Source organism: Manacus candei, unplaced genomic scaffold, assembly GCF_025592945.1.
Source record: "Manacus candei isolate 608988 ecotype Guabito, Panama unplaced genomic scaffold, ASM2559294v1 h1tg000073l, whole genome shotgun sequence".
Taxonomy (NCBI): Eukaryota; Metazoa; Chordata; class Aves; order Passeriformes; family Pipridae; genus Manacus; species Manacus candei.
The window spans coordinates 1,297,240-1,314,933 of record NW_026138121.1 but is presented as its reverse complement, the minus strand read 5'-3'; the positions used below and the strand labels follow the sequence as shown (position 1 = coordinate 1,314,933).

Below are 17,694 nucleotides of genomic sequence, written 5' to 3'. Positions count from 1 at the left end.
CTCTGCACTTTGCTGTCTTTTGGGTTTTGTTGGGGTTTTTTTGCCGCTTTCTTAATATTTTGTAAAATAAATATTAAAGGCAGGAGGCTGGCTACTTCTCCCTCTCTCTTTCTGTTCCTGCTCAGGGTGGAAAGTTTTGCTTCAGCTCACCCTTGTGACTGGAAAAAGAGCCAGTTCAGCGCTGCAGAACAAGGGGGCGGTTTCTTCTTTCTTTCTTTTTTTTTTTTTTTTAATGTCAGAATTTTTAGGAAAGTGGTTTTGCAGGGAGGCTGCTGGGGAAAGGCAGGAGCAAACCCCCTGGAAACTCCAGAAATGATGAGGACCAAGATGTGAGGGGGAGCCTGGGGGAAGGGGGGTAGGTGAGGGAGAGAAGAGCCTGAGAGAAGAGATGGAACAGCCCTGGAGGGGAGCAGCATCCCACCAGGCTTTGCCCTTCCCAGCAAAACCTGGGCTGGCATTTGGGGCTGGTCCCAGGGATGCTCCATCAGGCAGGGACCTGGAGCAGTCCTGCAGAGCAGATCCCATGTGACAGCTCCAGGAGGGGATTGGGAGCATCCCTGGGTGTTTGCTGGTGCAGACACACACGTGTGTGAGGGCACTGGGGGGCTCAGGGCAGGGGAAGGAATGGGAGAGAATGGAATGGGATGAGATGGGATTTGCCCCCAGTCCTGCTGCTGTTGGAGCTGGAGCTGCTCCAAGGTTTTAACCCCAGCTCCACGTGTCTCCCACCATTTCCCAGGATGGTCTGGGAAAGGCGACATGTCCTGCTCTTTCTGCTCCCCTTAATTCCTCCCTCGCTCCAAGGAAAACCCGGCAAAATCCAGGGATAGGCAAATCTCTGCCCAGGCCCAAACCACGGTGCTTTGGCACCTGATTGCACACGGACAGGGGGGGCCGAGGGGTCAGGCAGAGCCAGCGTGTCCCCCCCACACCCTGCCCTGAGCCCCTCGGGGCCAGGCCGGGAGCACAGCCCTTCCCAGAGCCGTGCCCATCCCCGCTGCGGGCACAGACGCTCCTGCCCCGGGTGCCCGCGGAGTCAGGGACTGTCGCGCCGGCAGGAGCTGGCACGGGACCCCAGGGGACGGTGACACATCCGCGTCACCGGGGACAACACTGAGCAGCCTCGGCATCGCTGCCCAGCCCCTCCCGCCCCCGGAAAACACCCCAGCGGCCACCTGAGCCTTGTCCAGCCGCCAGCAATTCCCTGTGCCCCGGGAAGGAAGGGGAAAACGGGGAGCACGGCGGGATGCTGTAAAAGTAACACACTGCCCCTTCTCCCGGCTCTATCCCGGGGGCTGAGCATCTTCACCCCACACCCGGGTTTATCCCCCTCTCCCCGCCCTTGAGGGTAGGGATGCACCAGCCCTCCTCTCCCAGCTGGAGGAGACCCCTCTTGGCGCGGGATCGTGGAGCAAACAGCGCTTTTCCAGGGGGGAGGAGGCAGCCGAGCCTGCTGCAGTGACCAAATCCGACAGAACGAATGGAAAACAGCAGCAGGACGTGGCAGAGGCTGCCAGGGCTCTGCTCAACGAACCAGCCCCTCTCTTGTGCCCACTCCTCTTCCTTCCCCTGCAGCCCTTCCAGCATCCAAGGGATTTCCCTGTGCGGGGCAGGGCACGGGCTGTGCTCCCAGCAGTGCTGGCACAGCTCCCTGGGAAGCATTTGGTGGCACTGGAGCTGGAGCAGCAGGAGGAAGGGGGTGGCACAGGGAGCTGAAATAGCTCCTGGCTCTTCCCTGCATCACTCCACCCTCCTCACACCTTCCCCAGCTGGGAACTGGGTATCCCACTGCCAACCCATCCCGGGCTCCCAGGGGTGTGTTTATGGTGATAACTGCAGGTTTTTTGATTGCCAGGGAGGCATCAGACCCCAAACCACTGGAATGCAGGGAAGCTGTGGCTGCCCCATTCCTGGGAGTGTTCAAGGGCAGGTTGGCCAGGGCTTGGAGCAACCTGGGCTACTGGAAGGTGCCCCTGCCCACGGCAGGGGGTGGAATGAGATGAGCTTTAAGGTCCCTTCTAACCCAAACTATTCCATTTCTCTGGATCCTCCTGCATCCCTGTAGCTCCTGCTGCATCCTGCTGCAAACTCTGCCCCAGCATCTTTCCCAGCCAGGTGCAGTCCACAGGCTGGAAAACATCCAGGAAACATAAAATCTGGAGTCACTAGTTTGATTAATACTTAGGAAATCTATGGAGGTGCCAGTTTAATAAACCAGTTGCTCTGGGCTCCCAAGGAAAAACCACCAGAGGCTGCTTTTCCAACCTGTGTTTGCAGGGTAAGGATGGAGGTGGTCCCTATCCAAAACGCCATCCCATGCCTCATTGAAGGGAATTATTGCTGGATTAGTGCAACAACAAGTGGTCTGGCCACAAAGCATCGCCCGTCAGCACGGGAGGAATAACTGCCCAGCATCCTCTCCCTGCCCAAGGCCAACAAAAATCCTGCAGAAAAAGGGGAAATTGGAGAAAACCAGCACAAAACCGAGCTGCTCTGCCCCCATGTAGGGTCCCCTGCCAGCCCTTGATTCCCAGTGCCTGTAGACGAAGCAATTTCCACACCAGGAAGGAATTGCTGAATTAACCATCCTGCAGCGGGATGGAAAAACACCACAGGGGGAAAAAAAAAAGGGGAAAAGGACATTGTTTGAAAATCCAGACCCCAGGCTGGAACGAGTTAATCCCGGTCTGTTGCCGAGATCCTCCCCAGCCGTTTCAGCAGGATTTCAGCCCCCTTTCAAAGGGGATTTTGCAACACATTTACTTGCGTTGCAAAATGAAAAGTAATTTTGGAGCTGAGAAATGGATTATGCTCTGCCGAGAAAGTGTTCAGCTGGGGTCTTTTGGCAATTTGGAAAGCTTTCCTTTCCCTCCCAAAAAAACACGTTGAGACAGGAATCTGTTGAAACCAATGTTTTCCTGTAAACAAGCCGGGCTTCAACAAACCTCCACTTTCCCAGCAAAAGCAATTTGTCTAAAAATTACCAACTGGTTCTGCCTGGGCCTGGTCTCGTTCCCACAGCACGTGGTTTGATGTTGCCCCTAAAGGGTGCACTGCTCTCCTGAGCCCCATCCCACCATTCCCCACCGCTGGAAGCATTTCCCTGAGTGCAGCAGGGCTTGGCTGGCAGCTTTTTTGGGTGTTGAAGGTGTTTTGGTTTTTTTTGCAGCTGGAAGGGACCAAGGAGATTCCACGGGCCAGGAGCATCACTCCAGCAACTCGGGGAAGCCCTGGGGGAGCAATAACATCCCTCCTTGCAAAGGATCACTGTGGCTGCTCCAGTCCCTGCATCTGCTGCTATATTTTGGTTCTATTTAAGGAAAAATTCCATAGTTTTCACCTGAAACGTGTTGGCATCATTCCATACCCGGAGCTGCCGGGACTCTCTCCTGCAGAAGCAGCGTGGCCACGGATCGGTGGGGCCACAATTACATATTGATTTCTATTTTTTCCCAGGCAACTACTTAATGGCACTGGAGGTCCCCTCCCTCCTGCCCCTGCCACGCTCGATCCCTGCAGGGCAGGTCAGCAGGATGGGGCAGAGAGGGAATTCCTCCCGCTCTTCCATAATCTGTCTTCACATTTTTTTTCAGCTTCGAGGCAGGATAAGCAATTTTTCTGAGCCCTGGCCCCTCTCCCACGCTGGTGACACCATCAAACACATTCATGAAGAGCCATTAACGAACCATTCAAAGTGTTCCAACCCGGGGCCCAGCCCATGGCCGGGGCAGCAAACAGGGACAGAGCTGTGGCCCCTGCAGATCGAAGCAGATCCACGGCATCACCAACCCAGAGCCCTGCACTCTCTCCCCCCCATTCATCACCCTAATGGGGATTTTTATACTTATTATGGTCTCAGCAGCTGACGTTTATTGATTTTGACACCGCAGGGTTTTAATCAGGGAGCTGGAACCAAAGGGTCACTGCTGAGCAGACAGAGCCCCACGGGAGGGGCAGAATCCCCCCCCAGCTGAAGGCGCTGCTGGGTGCACGGGGATGCCACTGGCATGGGCGGTGGCACTGGGAGGGCAGCGAGTGGCGGGGGCTGGGAGAAGGTTTGCAAAGCAGGGAGCACCTGAGCGGCGGATTTTCACACCTCAGACGCTGCCTCGGAGCCGCTCCCCCCCCCAAAGCCGGTGAGTCACCAGAGCTCCTTATGCAATTGTGGGGAAAAAAAGCTCTAATTGCAGAGCTAATACAGGGAGTGACACACGCCAGCACCGAGAGCTGTGTTGTTCAATTAGAAATTACCCACATCCATATTTATAGAGCCTCCCTTCCAGCACGGAGCCATCGGCCCTTCCCAATGTCCCCCCCTCCAAGAAGCAGCAGCACCCACCTTTAGATGGGAATCACCTGCTCTCTGCCTAAAGCAGCTCTGGGGGCAAATGCAAAGCAAATACACTTAAAAGACAAAGAAATGGAGGTGCTGAAGGCGCCGCAGCGGCACCTCCCCGGCCCTCCCGCTGCTGGTGTTCATCAGGAGCACGGCAGGCACAGGGAGAGGCATCGATCCACCCAGGAATCATTAATTCATAAGCACAGCTATTGATCCCTGTGCGTGCCCTCATGCCAGTTGGGTGGGCACGGCCCTGTGAGCCCCCTCCAGAGCCGGGCAGTGAGGAGCAGTGGGATGGGGAGGGGCAGATCTGGCTCTGCCACCCCCGGGGATTCTCCCAGCCTAAGGAACGTCTTGGCAAAGCCACCTAAAGACCTGCTGCAGCCCAGCTCCCTCTGCTCCTCCCTGTCTGCCCACCTACCTGCAGGATGTGCTGCTGCAGCCTGTCTGTCCATCCCAGGTGTCCCTCTGTCCTCAGCTCGTGTCCTCTGCCTCTTCAGCCAACCCTGGGCACTCTGGATCCAGGCAGGGAAAGGGAATAATTTCCATTTAGACAAAAGAGCATTTAAGCTGCTGAGTGGGCCCCTGACCCAAGTCCCCCCATCCCTGCTCCACAGCCTCCACCATTCCCATCCCATGGAGGGGCCCAGCACCCCCTGAGCCCCTGCAGGGCTTTCCATCCCAGCCACAGGTCACCTGGGTGAAGCTGGGGGGAAAAAGAGGCCACAGAGGTGTGTGAGGGACTGGTGTCCTCTTCCATGGCTCTCTGAATCCTTGGGAAATGCCCCTTTCCCCCTGTGTCTCAGTTCCCCTCACCTTCAGAGATCTCATCCCTCTCTGCCATCAGCACTGAGCTGGGGGTGAGCAGGAGGGGCAGTTTTGGGGGTGTGACCAGCACACTCAGAGCCCTTTTAGATCTGATCACCTTTCATTAATGAGGGGTCAATCAGAGCAACCTGTTGATGGAGTTGGAAGAAACTCCCATGAGAGAGAACATGGCTGTTCCCCAAAAAATCCACACACCCTTCTCCAAACACCTCGACCTCCTGCTGCCACCATGGCTGTCACTTCCCCTCCACAGACAGAGGCTCTGGGGGGTGACAGGTCCCTGGTCCTCATGGGAGGGACCATCTGGCATCTCCCAGGAACTCAGTTGAGATGCAGAGCCCATCCCTGCCCTCGCTGGGGTCATTTTTTCTCTCTGCTTGGCTGGTCCCTGCAGACACTTGTCACCTGCTCCAGCCTGTCCTGCGGGTCCCCGGGGGCAGAGCGAGGGGGTGACACCTCCCTGGAGCTGATGGTCCATCCTGGTGGGACAGGGGTGAGGACAGAGCTGTCTGCTGCAGTCCTGCACGGGATGGGGGGGGGGGGGGGGGGGGGAACCATCCCTGGCGTCCCCATCAGCTGAGGGGGCAGAGCTGGCACTGGGAGGGCAGAGCTGGCAGCCCTGGGGAGGGGACAGGCACAGAGACAGCCAGAGAGCACGGAAAGGTGGAGGAGAGAGAGCACAGGCAATCCATTTGCGATGTGAATCGATTCCTAATGTGCCTGGGAGCCTGCCTGGCTCTCGGGGAAGGGCTGGGAGCCGGTGCTTAGCAAAGCTGTCCACGGCCCACTGCAGTAAAACCCTCATTACCTCATCACCAGGAGCCCGGGGGCACAGGGACAGCGGGGGGGCTGCATGTCCCCAGCAAGCAGTGACCCTCCAACCTCCAGCCAGGGTCACTCACCCCAGGGATGGACACGGGGGAAAATCCCCTCCTGGCAGCACACAGGGGCTCTCCCGGGGGTCTCTGCTGCCCCCTCGGCAAGGGAAGTGTCCTGGGAAGTGACAGCTCAAATCCCCCAAGCCCAGCCTGCCTGGTTGGGTGGACATGTGGTGACACAAAGCAACGTCCCTACAAAGCAGTCATGGAAAAAGTAGCCAAAGGGAAGCTCCTGTGCGGGGCTGGAGTGGCAGTGAGCCCCAAAGCCTCGCAGGGAAGTGCATCCCCATGGACAGGGCTGGCACAGCCCTCGGGAGCTGCACGGTGGCTTTGGCTGTTCAGCAGAGCCAAACCTCTCCATTCAGCTGAAAGCACCAGGGGAGGGACAGGTAGGCAGAAATAATTACTCAGGCAGCAATTTGGGGTAAGCATGTTCTGCGTTCCCACAATTTTCCCTGCGGGGAAGCCTTTTCCCAACCTCTCGAGAAAACAGATTTCTCATGGGCTGAACACCGGGTCCTTTCCCTGTAATCTTCCAACTCAAACATATATTTCTCTGATCATAAATTAGCAATACTTGCACTCGCTCGCTCAGAGCTGTTTCTCTCTTCCCCCACTCCAGGTTTTTCCACATCCTACAGAAATGGAAGCTCCAGGCTCCGGGTGGTTATTTTAAAAGGCGCCGATCAATCAGAGCCGGGCTCAGCTCCCCTCCTCACCAACACACTGCTGCTGCCTCCCCAAACCCCTCCCGAGGGGAGCAGCACCCCCAAACCAACGCGTGGCCACCCCAAATCACTCTTGGGAGAGCTTGGCTTCGGGCCAATTAAAAAAAAAAGTAAAATCTAAAGCCAGAAGTGGAGAAACCCTGAGCTGGGGAATGAATTTCCAGTGGGGGAGACCCTCGTGCCCAGCAGGACGCTGGTCCTTGTCCCAGCAGTTCTGGAGAAGCCTGGATTGCAGCATGGAAAAGCCACTTATTGGAATTTTCCTCCCTTTCATCATTTCTCCCTGGTCAGACTCTTGGCACACCCAGCCGAGGGAGATGGTGCAGGAACAGAATCACCTTGGGAACGATGCTGGAGAGACTCTGCCCTGTGCAGCAACAGGTCAGGATGCTCAGGGGCAGGATCCAGGATCTGGGATCACCATCAGGGGGAGAATCCCCTCATTCTGGGGAGACAGACACCCATCTTTCACCCCCCCAAGGAGGTGATGCTCACTCCTGGCTGCAGCAGGGACATCAGCTCCCACTCCATGGGCATCCTCCAGCCCACCCCATCTCCCTGGGAGAGGCACTTCCAGCAGAGATTCCCCCTCCTCGGCTCCATCCCCCCCATCTCCCTGCACCCTCCCCCCAGGCCAGGCCCCTCTTCCCTCTGCAGGATCTGGGTTAAGCCGAGCCCCCCTCCCCAGGGACACGTGCTCCCGACACGGAGCCTCTCCCAGGCGTCAGGGCTCCTGTTGACAAGCCCTAACGCGGCGCTGCCAATAATAGCAGTGTCTTGGTCACATCTCCCACCCTGGAGCCGCTCAGGGCACGGGGCCTGCTCTGGAGCAGGGTGGGGGAGAGCCAGGAGAGCCCCCATCCCTTTGGAGACCCCAGGGGGTGCTGCAGGGAGGGGGCTGATCTGGAGAAATCTGAATTATTTTTACACTAAACATTCACAATTTGGGGGGGGAGGGAGGGGGGATGTGAAAAGGCAAAGAATGTGTTTTCTTCATTTTTTGCTGCATTTTTTTTTTCTCCTCCTCCTTTTTTTTTTTTCCAGTGGTGAAGTGGAAAATGGGGAGAAGAAAAGCCCAAGCAGTTTCCCCCCCCATATTTCCATTGTTGAGTTTCCCTGGAGGGACCCGGGGAACTGTCTGCACCCCGGAGATAATTCATGGGCGGCGCTTTCATCTCCAGAGCCCTCGCAGCTCCCACCTAATGAATCCCAGCACTGGGATCCTTCAGAAAAAAAAGGGAGAGAGCTGGAATTGGAGCAGCACCACGGGGTGGTCGCTGTTCCTGACTCCAGCAGTGCCAGGGACGTGGGACCCCTCAAGCCCAGGGCACCCTTTGGATGTGACGCTTCAGGAATATAGGCAGGAAAACGAGTTTCTGCTCAGCCTGGGGGAGCCTGGTGCCAGTCCAGCTGCCTGGCATGGGGGCAGGGAGTGGGACACATGGAAGCCAGCCCTGGTGCAGGGTGGTGGGAGGTGGCTGAGGGCTCTGGTCCAGCCTGGAGCAGCACAAACAGCCGCCCCGAGCGATCGCACGCGGAGCACAAACCAGTGCCTCGAGCCAAGAGCCAGGGAAGGGCTATAAATAACGCTGTTATCATCCCTGCCTCGCTCCCTCGGCGAGCTGGGCCACAGCATTTCCTCCCCAGCAGCGTTTAAGGGTGATTTCTGGCCTGGAGGAGGCCAGGAGCTTGTCAGCATCCCCACTGCAGTGGCCCTTTTCCAGCCTGCCATTGATCTGGCACTTGGCTGATAAACCCACCGGTTGCCTGCCCGAGGCAAACACAGCCACTGTCCCAGACAGAGACCTGTGTTATCCATGTGGCCTCTTCCCAGCTTGCCTGGGGCCCAGGAAGGCTAAAAGCCTCCATCCTCCTCCTCCTCCTGCCGCTGTGATTCCTGTTCCACAGCCCTGAGCCGGCCAGCACTGCTCTGCTCCTGACTCAGACCTCCCAACCCTGGGCTGCCCTGGCTGAGAAGCTGCAAAGGGACAGGAGAGGATGGCTCTGTCCCCACGTGGTGGCCAAGGGACACCAGGTTGCTCCTGGTCACGCAGGTGGGAGGAAAACAGAGAAGAAATTTGGGTGGGGAGCAGGGAGTGGGAGCTCCTTACTCCCTGGGGGATGAGAACCTGTGGGAGGAAGAGGACAGAAGAGGATGAAGGCAGCCCATAAACAGCCACAGAGTCCCACAAGGATGTCACATGCTGTCCCAGCTCCTAAATCAGCCCGAGGGAAGGAGTGTGCTCATGTCACGCTCCCCAGGAGACAGAGCCAGGGGAGGGAGAAGGATCCTGCTCTCCAGGCTCGGAGGCTTCCCTGTCTGTGCTCTGGTGCTGGTTCAGGATGCAGGGCTGGGGCTGGGAGGAGAGTGGGGCGGGGGAGGGCAGGATGGAGGAGGAGGGGGGCCCATATGGAGAAGCTTCTCCCAGAGAGCGGCAAGATGCTGAGCTGGCGTGAGCTCGGGAGCTCTCCGAGACGACACTGCGAGAGCCAAGCAATCAATATGTGAAAATCCAGCCCAGGCGAGCAAGGTGACCTTGAGAGGCAGAGAGGGGAGGGGGGAGGGAGCAGAGCTGCAGGAATTACACACGGAGATGCTCCCCGGGCGAGGGGGGAGGGATGGGGGGAACGGGAGGGCAGAGCCTCTCTGACACCCACTGCCAGCCCCAGCCCCGGGGAAGGCTCCAGGACAGGATCCAGCCAGGCAGCCTGGGGTGCTGGGGGAGGGCCTGGGGACAGTCCATTCCCATGGGCTTTTCCCCCAGGAAAGGGCTGTGGGGCCAGTGGCAAGAGGGGGTTGCTGTTCCCTGCCCCGTGCTGCTGTTTCTCTCCCCCACCGTGGCAACAAGAAGGGCACAACCAATAACTGCCCATCATCCTCTCCACAATCAATAACAGCAAACAGTGGGGCTGAGCCCCTCTCAGCCCTCTCCCAAAATCAGCCCCAGCTCAGCCCCCTCCAGGGCTCTGGGCAAAGGAAGACCTGCTGGCCCAGCCTGCTCCCTCCTCCCCTGGGGCTGAGGGGACCCAAAAGCCACACAAGGCAAGACAACCCCCCCGAATCTCAACTGTCCCCCAGCAGAGTCCCCCCAGAGCCCCCACTACTCTTAGAAAAGTTGGGTTTCTGGAAATCCAGGAGCCCCACAGACAACCCGACCCACCTCACTGTGCTCCCCATGACACCAACCCTTCTCCCCTCTGCAGCTCCTCCTGATCCTTCCTCTGCCAACTCCAATCACCTGGGCTATTCCCAGTGCCTGAGCTATTCCCAGCACCTGGGCATTCCTGAGAGGTGCCAAGGCCACCCCGTGAGGGAGGGAACCAGCAGAGGAGGGAGTTTGCAGTCCAGTGTTAAGGTCAGGCCTTTCCAAACACTCTGCCTTGCCCTCTAGTGGGACGAATGCGGAGGGCCGGGACGTGCTGTTGGGAAAAGTTGGCCAACCCCATCCCGCTGGAACCGAGCTGGGCTGGCGGCAATCCCGCGTCCCACGGGAGCAGGTGACGTCACCGAGGGAAAGGATGGAGTGAAGGTGTGGGAAGGATGGATGGGGAAGGAGCAGAGCTGTGGGGATGGACAGACAGGGGGTCCGTGGGTGCAGCTGTTCCAAAGATGACACGACAGCAGCAGTAATAAATCCTGACATTTCAGATCCAGCCTGAAAGGAAAAGCTGGATTAGCTTCAAATTCCCATTTACCAAGGGCCTTGGCTTTTGGATCAGCATAATCCACGTCCAAGTTGGTTTTAGCATGGGAGAGAAAGGCAAGGGGAGAGGGGGGTGCCCACACACGCTCCCTGTGCTGTGCCAGAGCCGCAGCCTCACCGGGTGCCCCGGGTGAGGAGCTGGATCCTCCTCTGAGGTTTTCTCCAGGTGCCCCTGGGTGAGGAGCTGGATCCTCCTCTGAGGTTTTCTCCAGGTGCCCCTGGGTGAGGAGCTGGATCCTCCTCTGAGGTTTTCTCCAGCCGCCTTCGTTTGCCTCCCCGGGCCTGGAGGACGTGGGCTGAGCTCAGTGGTTTAGGTTCAGGAGTTTGGAATCTCCAGGGATGTGTCATCCCTCTCACGGTGCGTGTTTGTTACATGTGTATAAAAATATAGAGGATGAATACATTAGATTTAAAATATCTCACCACTGGGCAGCTCTTTTTGGGTGTTGAAAGCTGGGTTGATATGAGATATTTTAACTCTCTTCGAGTGATTTTCCTGCTGGTCCTGGGGCTGTTTGACTCCAGGCTCTGGTGCTGCTCCAGGTTTCTCTGCAGTCCCAAACCCAGGGATGCTCTCCCTCCAGGCAGAGGCTCATGCTGGAGATCCCACTTAGTGCCAGGACAATTCCAAATCCCAGTGTCCCTGGGGCCACGGGACTTCTGGGGGTCTGGGATGAGGTGATGGAGGATTCCAGATGCCCTTTGCTGGGTTTTCCCGTTGCATCCTCTTGGGGAGCACACAGGGACAGTCCAGCTGTGGCCACAGCTCACACCTGGATGGGCCAACACCCCTCTGGAATAGCACCTGATGGAGCTGGGGACAGGTCAAACCTGATGTGGCCAAAACATCTCCCTGGAGCAATACAGCTGCCGACCCCTATCCAGGAACCTCCAAAAGCTGACACAGAGGGGTCTTCCCAAGGCCCTGGGAGGGAATTGAAGAAATGGGACACAGGGAAGTCCCATCTTTGCAAACCAGCACCGTTCCCAAAGCAGCTGCTGGGCTGGGGCTGGGCAAGGGCTTCCTGCTGCTCTCATTGTCGAGAACAAGACATTGAACGCATTTAAAAGTCCTCATTTCATTATTACTTTATTATCCCTGCTCTGGCCCGGGACTGAGCTCACCCTGGGGTGAAACACAGCAGCCTTCACCTCACCTTTTCCACGGGTAGCAGGGGCTGAGGGCTCTGGGGTGCTCTGGGAATGTTCCCCCGGGTTTCCCAGCACGGGGGCTCAGGAGAAGCGGCCCGTGGGCAGGCGGGGCAGGCAGAAGTAGGCGTCGGGGAAGAGGCTGAGGTTGATGGGGTTGCCGTCCAGGCGAATGTCCTCCAGCGCCCTGCGCACCTGGCTGTGGTCCTGGCTGTCACAGAACGTGTCCTCGTGCATCGTCCGGATGTTGTTGTTCTGGGAAAGGGACAGATCAATGGGATAAGGGGGAGGAGGAGGAGGGAAAGGTGGGCTCTGCCAGACTCAGGTGCAGACAAACCCGGGCCCGGGCCCACCTCACCTGGAGGTGCAGGGAGCGCAGGCTCTCGGGAAGGGGCGCCGGGATAAAATCCAGCTGGTTATCGGACAGGTGGAGATACTGCAGCTGCTTCAGGTCCTGTGGGAAGAAGGGAGAGATAAACCTCCCTGCTCCCAGCCCTGCTGGACCATCCCTTTACCCCTCGGCACGGCAGGTTTGGGCTCAGACCCGCCGGGATTCCCCCCCACGCACCCGGAACGCCTCGGGCCGGAGGCCGGCGCTGGGGATCCTGTTGAGCCGGGCGTCGAGGCGGACGATGCTGCGGGGCAGCTCGGGCAGGGCCGTCAGCCTGTTCTCGGGCAGGAGGAGCTCCTGCAGGCTGGGCAGCCGGCGGAAGGCGTCCACGTCCGCCCAGGAGATGGAATTGCTGCTCAGGTCGATCCGCCTCAGCTTCTCTGGGGGGCAGCGGAGGGAGGAGATGAAGAGGGACAGAGGCAGAAGCTTTAATTCCCCGTGCCTCACTCAGGGCCTGGTCCCTCCCCAGCCCCTCCCCGGCCCCGGCGTACCCAGCCCCGTGAAGTCCCCGGCGCGCACGGCCCCGATGCGGTTGAAGCGGGCGTACAGGTACGTGGTGTCCGGGGGCAGGGCCGGGATGTGCTCCAGGTCAGCGTCGTCGCAGTACACGGAGGTGCCAATGCACAGGCAGAGCAGGCAGCTGGGCAGCCCTGGGGGGGCACGGGCACCCTTGGCACGGCCCCCCCGAAGCATGCAGGGAGGTGGGGGGACGCGCCCACCCTGCCCATGCTGAGGGGGCACCGAGTTTTTATCACCCAGAGCTGTCACGGCCCCAAAACCTTCCCCAGAGGACCAGCCCAGGGCACCTCACCCAGGGAAGGACCAGACACTCCCAGCCAAAGGAGCTGCTGATAAACGAGCTGGTCAGGGCCAAATCCCTCTCCTGGGAGAAGGGAGGATGTAAAGCTGCCAAGCGCAGCAGCCTCACACCCAGGGCTCTCCCAGCCCCCTGAGTTTGGCCACTGAATGAAACAAAACAAGAGAAAAGAGTTTTGCATCGAGCAAAACATCTGTCTCGGCTGCCTGAGGGTCCCAGCACACTGGGCAGGGGGGGCAGGGGGGTAAAGCCATGTCCCCCCCACACGTACTCCCTCTCCTCTCCCCCAGCTCCTGTCCAAGTCTCCCACAAGACTCTGCATCCATTAGTGGGGGAGTTCAAAGCAGCAAGGCAACAATTTCCCTTTGCCTCCCACTTAATTTGTCCCAGTCCTGAGTGACAGAAAATGAATAAAGATATTTATCCCTCGCTACAGGATTTTAATTGTCACTAATCTAATTGCTACTCTGTCCGACTGTCGCAATGCCTCTGCTCATTAAAATGTTGCTGCTTTGCTGGAGCTCTTGTTTCCCAGAAATCTCTCTGCAGCCCTCCTGCCTGCTGTGTGAGAAGACTCACCCCCAACACCCTGTCTCCTCGCTGGCCTGGCAGAGCAAATAGCTGCTGCTGCCTGCTGGTGGCACGAGAACTCGCTCCTTATTCTCCAGAGCCCCAGCCCTGCCAATCCTGGGACACGTGGATGGATCCCACAGGAACCGAGCCCAGAGCCCCACACTCACCCTGCACGGGGATGGGCCCTGGGTGGATGGGACCAGCAGTGCTTGGAGGCTGCAGTTTTGGGGTTTCAGCCGTGGCACCCAGGTCTGGGAGAGTTTCGGGGTCCTTGGGGCGAGGAGCCAAGGTGCCAACCTCGATCTGCAAGCACAGCCCGGGGTGAGGGGGAGAGGCTGAGCAGATCCTGCCCTTCCCCTCTCCAGGGTGGGCAGCGCTGCTCAAGGGCACTGGATGGGTTCTACTGAAAACACAGCTCCTCCTTGACGAGCTCCCCCAGCTCTCCAACACCCCCCCCTCCTTCCAGAGGGATGCAGGAAGCCTCGAGTCCAGGTTCCTGCAGTGATGCTCCCACCAGGCAGAGGCTGGGGTCGGGTAAAGCCTTTCCTGCCACCAGCAAGAGCGGTGGGAGAGCTGCCAGGGTTTGCAGGCTTGTGGAAGAGGCTGGTTCTGCAGCTGTGCCCCATCCAACCCTTGGACCAAACCCCTTCCTTGGGATTCACCCTGGGAACAGCTGCACCCCCTCACCTTGGGAGCCAGGTCCCCGTAGTCGTAGAGCTCCTCGTAGTTGCTCAGGTCGAGGATCTCCCCGTAGCTGTCCAGAGTCAGGTCATAGTTGTCCAGGTCCAGGTTTTCATAGAGGGCCAGGTCAGCTTTTGGCTTCTCGGCCTTCCTCCTCTCCTTGGCTGGCACAGCCCAGGCTGCCCCCAGGCACAGGCTGGCCATGCCCAGCCAGGCCAGGCTCCACATCCTGCCCCCGGCCAGGGTCACTGCTCCTGGGGACTGTGATCCTGGGGGATGCAGAGCTGGGAAGTGGCTGGAGCCAGCCCTGCTCTGCAGCCGGGGGGGACGAACAGCCCCCGGCCCCGGGGCCGCTCCACGTCCCTTTTCTGTTCAGCCCATTTCACGCTCGGCTGGGTGGCTGTGGCTGTGCAGGGGAGGCCCCGTGGCCCTGCAGGGCTGCCCGTGCTTCCCAGCTTTCCCAGCCCCACAGAGCCTGGGAGGGGGTCGGGGTCCTGCTCCGGCCCCGAGGTGATGGGTGAAGCTGGTCACTGGCCCAACAAACCCAGCAGCTGAGCAAAAATGGCCCCAGGATCCCAGGAACTGCTGCTCCCACCCCCAGGACTAAATCCCAGGATGCTGCTCCTGAACCTCCAGCATCCGGGGGGGGACCAGTCACAGGGTCCCTGTGACTCGACCCTGAGCCCAGGGGCTGCCTGCACAGGACCCACACATTCCTGGCAGCTCCACATCCAAACCCGCCGGAGTCCATTCCCAAAGGATCTCCCTCCCACCGGGCTGCACGTCCACAGGGGCTCCCCCGGCAGGGCAGGAGGAGGGTCCCGGCACCCACCAGCCTCCCACGTGTCTCTCCAAAACCAAAAGCAAAAGCAACGACCCAGTCCGGAGCTTTTGCACCCCAAGCTGAGGGTGCTGCTCCCCAGTTCCTGCCGTCTTCCCCCGAATCAAATCCTTCCCAGTGCACTGAGCCCCCCAGCCCCCAACCCTGCCGGCCCCCCAGCTCACCCCAGCCCAGGGGGGCTCTGCTTGGCGCTGGAGGAGCCAAAGGAAGGCGGCATGGACGTACCCCCGTCCCCTCCTCCTCGGCGTGGGAGAGCCCCGCTCGGCTCCACGGGCTGGTGCGCTGGCTGGGGAAGGGCTGCCGGGCTTTTAATGCATGGAGAGGAGGAGGGGGGCTGCACGGAGGGGTCTGGCATGGCCGCCGCCGAGGGGAGAGGCAGGATGCGGCCAATCAAGCCAGAACCCCCCTGCTGGGAACTTATATTGTCCCCAGGGGCGAGCCAGCCCCAATAGTGGCTGTCCTCCAACAGCCCAGCCGGGTGTCTGGGGCTGTGGGGGAACGGGATGGGGTGGGAGGGATGGGGAATGTGCTCCCTGCCCCGGCGTCCCCGTGAGCAATGGAACACACAGCCCTGGGCAGAGGGGACAGAGCCGGCGCCATCCCTGCCTCGACCAGCCCAGGCCCTGCCAGCAGAGAGCGATTTCCAGCCGTGTCCATCCCCAGGGATGCAGGAAGGGCCAAGCACCGGGCACGACCCCCTTGCTGATCCGGGTTTCAGCTGGGGGGGGCCCAGTGAGCATCCCAGCCCTGGGGAAGGTGTGGCACAGCCCCATCCCAGCAGCTGGGGACACTCAGCTCATCCACCCCGACTCACCTCCCGAGGGGCTCAGCACCCCCCTCCCTTTGCACTCCGGTGGTTTGGGGGCAGTTTGGGGAAAGGGATGCGGGGGGGGGGGGGGTGTCAGTGCTGCTCCCCTCCCCGGGGTAGGATGGGAGACATCCCCCATCCCCCCGTGTGCCCCCACGTGCCCTGGGGCGGGGGGACTCCTACACCCACCTAGGGCTCAGCTCGGGGGGGAGGGCTGTCTTTGCCAGGGACACCCGGGGATGGGCAGGGCGTGCGCGGCAGCTCCTCGCAGCGCGGGGCAGCCTCGTGCACGCGCGTCCATCGCCCACCCGCCCACCCACCCACCGCCGCGAAAATGTTCCCGTCTCCCGCAGGCAGCTCCCGGCCCACGCACCCACCCACCCACCGCCGCTCACCCATCTGCCGGGGCCCGCTGGGCGGGCGGGGACACCCCCGCAGCCCCCCCTCCCCTCCCCGCCGGCGGGAACGAGCTTCGTCCGCGCCCCCGCAGCCCCCCAGCCCGCGGCGATCCCCCCGGCCCCGCTCAGCACGGAGCGGCCTCTAATCCGCGCTAAGCCCCTCATTAGGCGGCTCGGTGGCCACCGTGATGGAGCCGATGTGGCAGCTGAGGGGGGGGGAACTGCGGCAAAGCCAAAGCCTGTGCTGGCCCTCGGGGTCCCTCGGGGCACGGGGGGGTCCCCGGGGCAGCTGCTTTGCTGCCCTGGAGAAGCAGCTGCAGTCCTGCCCTTGGCCCCGTTCTTTCCTCGTCCCCAGAGGCCACTGAGCGGCCGCGGCAGAGCCCTGCAAGGACGGCACGACCCGAAGGGTGTCCGTGTGCGCGGCAGCCCCCGACGGGGCCGTGCAAACCCTCCCATCGCGGGGGTCCCCGTCAGGCGCCCACAAACGGGCTGGGGGGGGTCACCAGCTGCGAGGGGGCTTGAGTTGAGCAAAACTCCCCCCACTCCGAAGTGCCTCTCGCCAAATCCAGCCCCTCCCAGCACCCACCGCACTGAGAAGACCCTGGGGTGCCCCTCGCAGCCCCCACTAATGAGGGTGTTCCAGCTTTCCCAGTGACCCCACAACACACACGGCGGGGGGGGGGGGGCTTCCCAGTCCCACCCCCACGGTGGCAGCGACTGTTTGCAGGGAGAAGAAACGGGGCCCCCCCTGTTTTTGGGAGCTCGGCTCCCACAGGAGACAGGGCTGACTTACCCAGGGAGCGAAAACACACCTGGGGGTGGGTGATTCACGTCCTGGTTACAAAATACAGCGATTTTAAGGGGAGGTGGCTGCCTGTGCCTGCTCTGCACACACACACACACTCACACACACACTCTCACACTCACCCTGCGCGCTCCCGTGAGCAGCCCCCCGGCACAGCCCCCGCGCTCACACCCTCGCCCACGGCCCGTCCTCCCTCCCGGCTCGGGATCCACGTGGGGAGAGCAGCCGCGAGAGGAGGTTTGCTGCAGCTCAGGCGATGGGCAGAAGGAGAAGTCGCTGCCTACACCCACCGTGCTCGTGTGGAAACACGCGCCCGAGCCCGGCGATGGATCCCGGCTCGTGGCTGGGGGTGGGAGAGATGCCTCCTCCCTGGTGCGCGCCCTGAGGCTGGAAAACTCACCCTGGGGATGTTTGTAGGGCTTCCCTGGTGACACGGGCAGCTCAGGAGGAGTTCACACGCCCACCCTGACACGCAGCCATCACCTTCTCCCGGCGCTTCGCAGGGACAGTGACACCCACCAGCAGCCACAGCCCTGGGAGCTGCAGCCAAGATCAGGCTCTTGTAATTAGCAGAGATGCTCATTAATGCAGGCACATGGTCCATGAACCACGCTGCAGATGTGGAGGCTGCTTTGACACCTGTGAGTCCAAACTGAACCACAGACTGGTTTGGGTTGGGAGGGATCTTAAGGATCATCTCATCCCACCCCCTGCCATGGGCAGGGACACCTTCCACTAGCCCAGGTTGCTCCAA

The 17,694-nt window shown here is 60.4% G+C and overlaps 1 protein-coding gene across 2 annotated transcripts; it reads right to left on the bottom strand.

The window, feature by feature from the left end:
• Nucleotides 1–11,546: 11,546 nt before the first annotated feature.
• Nucleotides 11,547–17,065, bottom strand: OPTC (opticin). Of its 2 annotated transcripts, none has more exons than XM_051808969.1 (7): nt 16,948–17,065; nt 14,095–14,357; nt 13,575–13,710; nt 12,509–12,667; nt 12,195–12,397; nt 11,985–12,080; nt 11,547–11,881 (listed from the first exon to the last, which is right to left on the bottom strand). In XM_051808969.1, exons 2-7 carry the CDS (start codon nt 14,314–14,316, stop codon nt 11,711–11,713), a joined length of 987 nt encoding a protein of 328 aa, XP_051664929.1. In that variant the 5' UTR covers nt 14,317–14,357; nt 16,948–17,065; the 3' UTR covers nt 11,547–11,710. The 2 variants fall into 2 exon arrangements, with proteins under 2 accessions (XP_051664929.1, XP_051664930.1); XM_051808970.1 differs by having other exon boundaries at nt 16,929–16,961.
• Nucleotides 17,066–17,694: the final 629 nt, after the last annotated feature.

Excerpts from the sequence above, each read along its gene's own strand:
- OPTC (XM_051808969.1), bottom strand. The coding sequence starts at position 14,316 with ATGTGGAGCCTGGCCTGGCTGGGCATGGCCAGCCTGTGCCTGGGGGCA. Across the intron at positions 13,711-14,094 it reads ACGGGGACCTGGCTCCCAAG|ATCGAGGTTGGCACCTTGGC; the intron begins GTGAGGGGGTGC and ends CTGTGCTTGCAG. Across the intron at positions 12,081-12,194 it reads TCCGGCCCGAGGCGTTCCGG|GACCTGAAGCAGCTGCAGTA; the intron begins GTGCGTGGGGGG and ends TTCTTCCCACAG.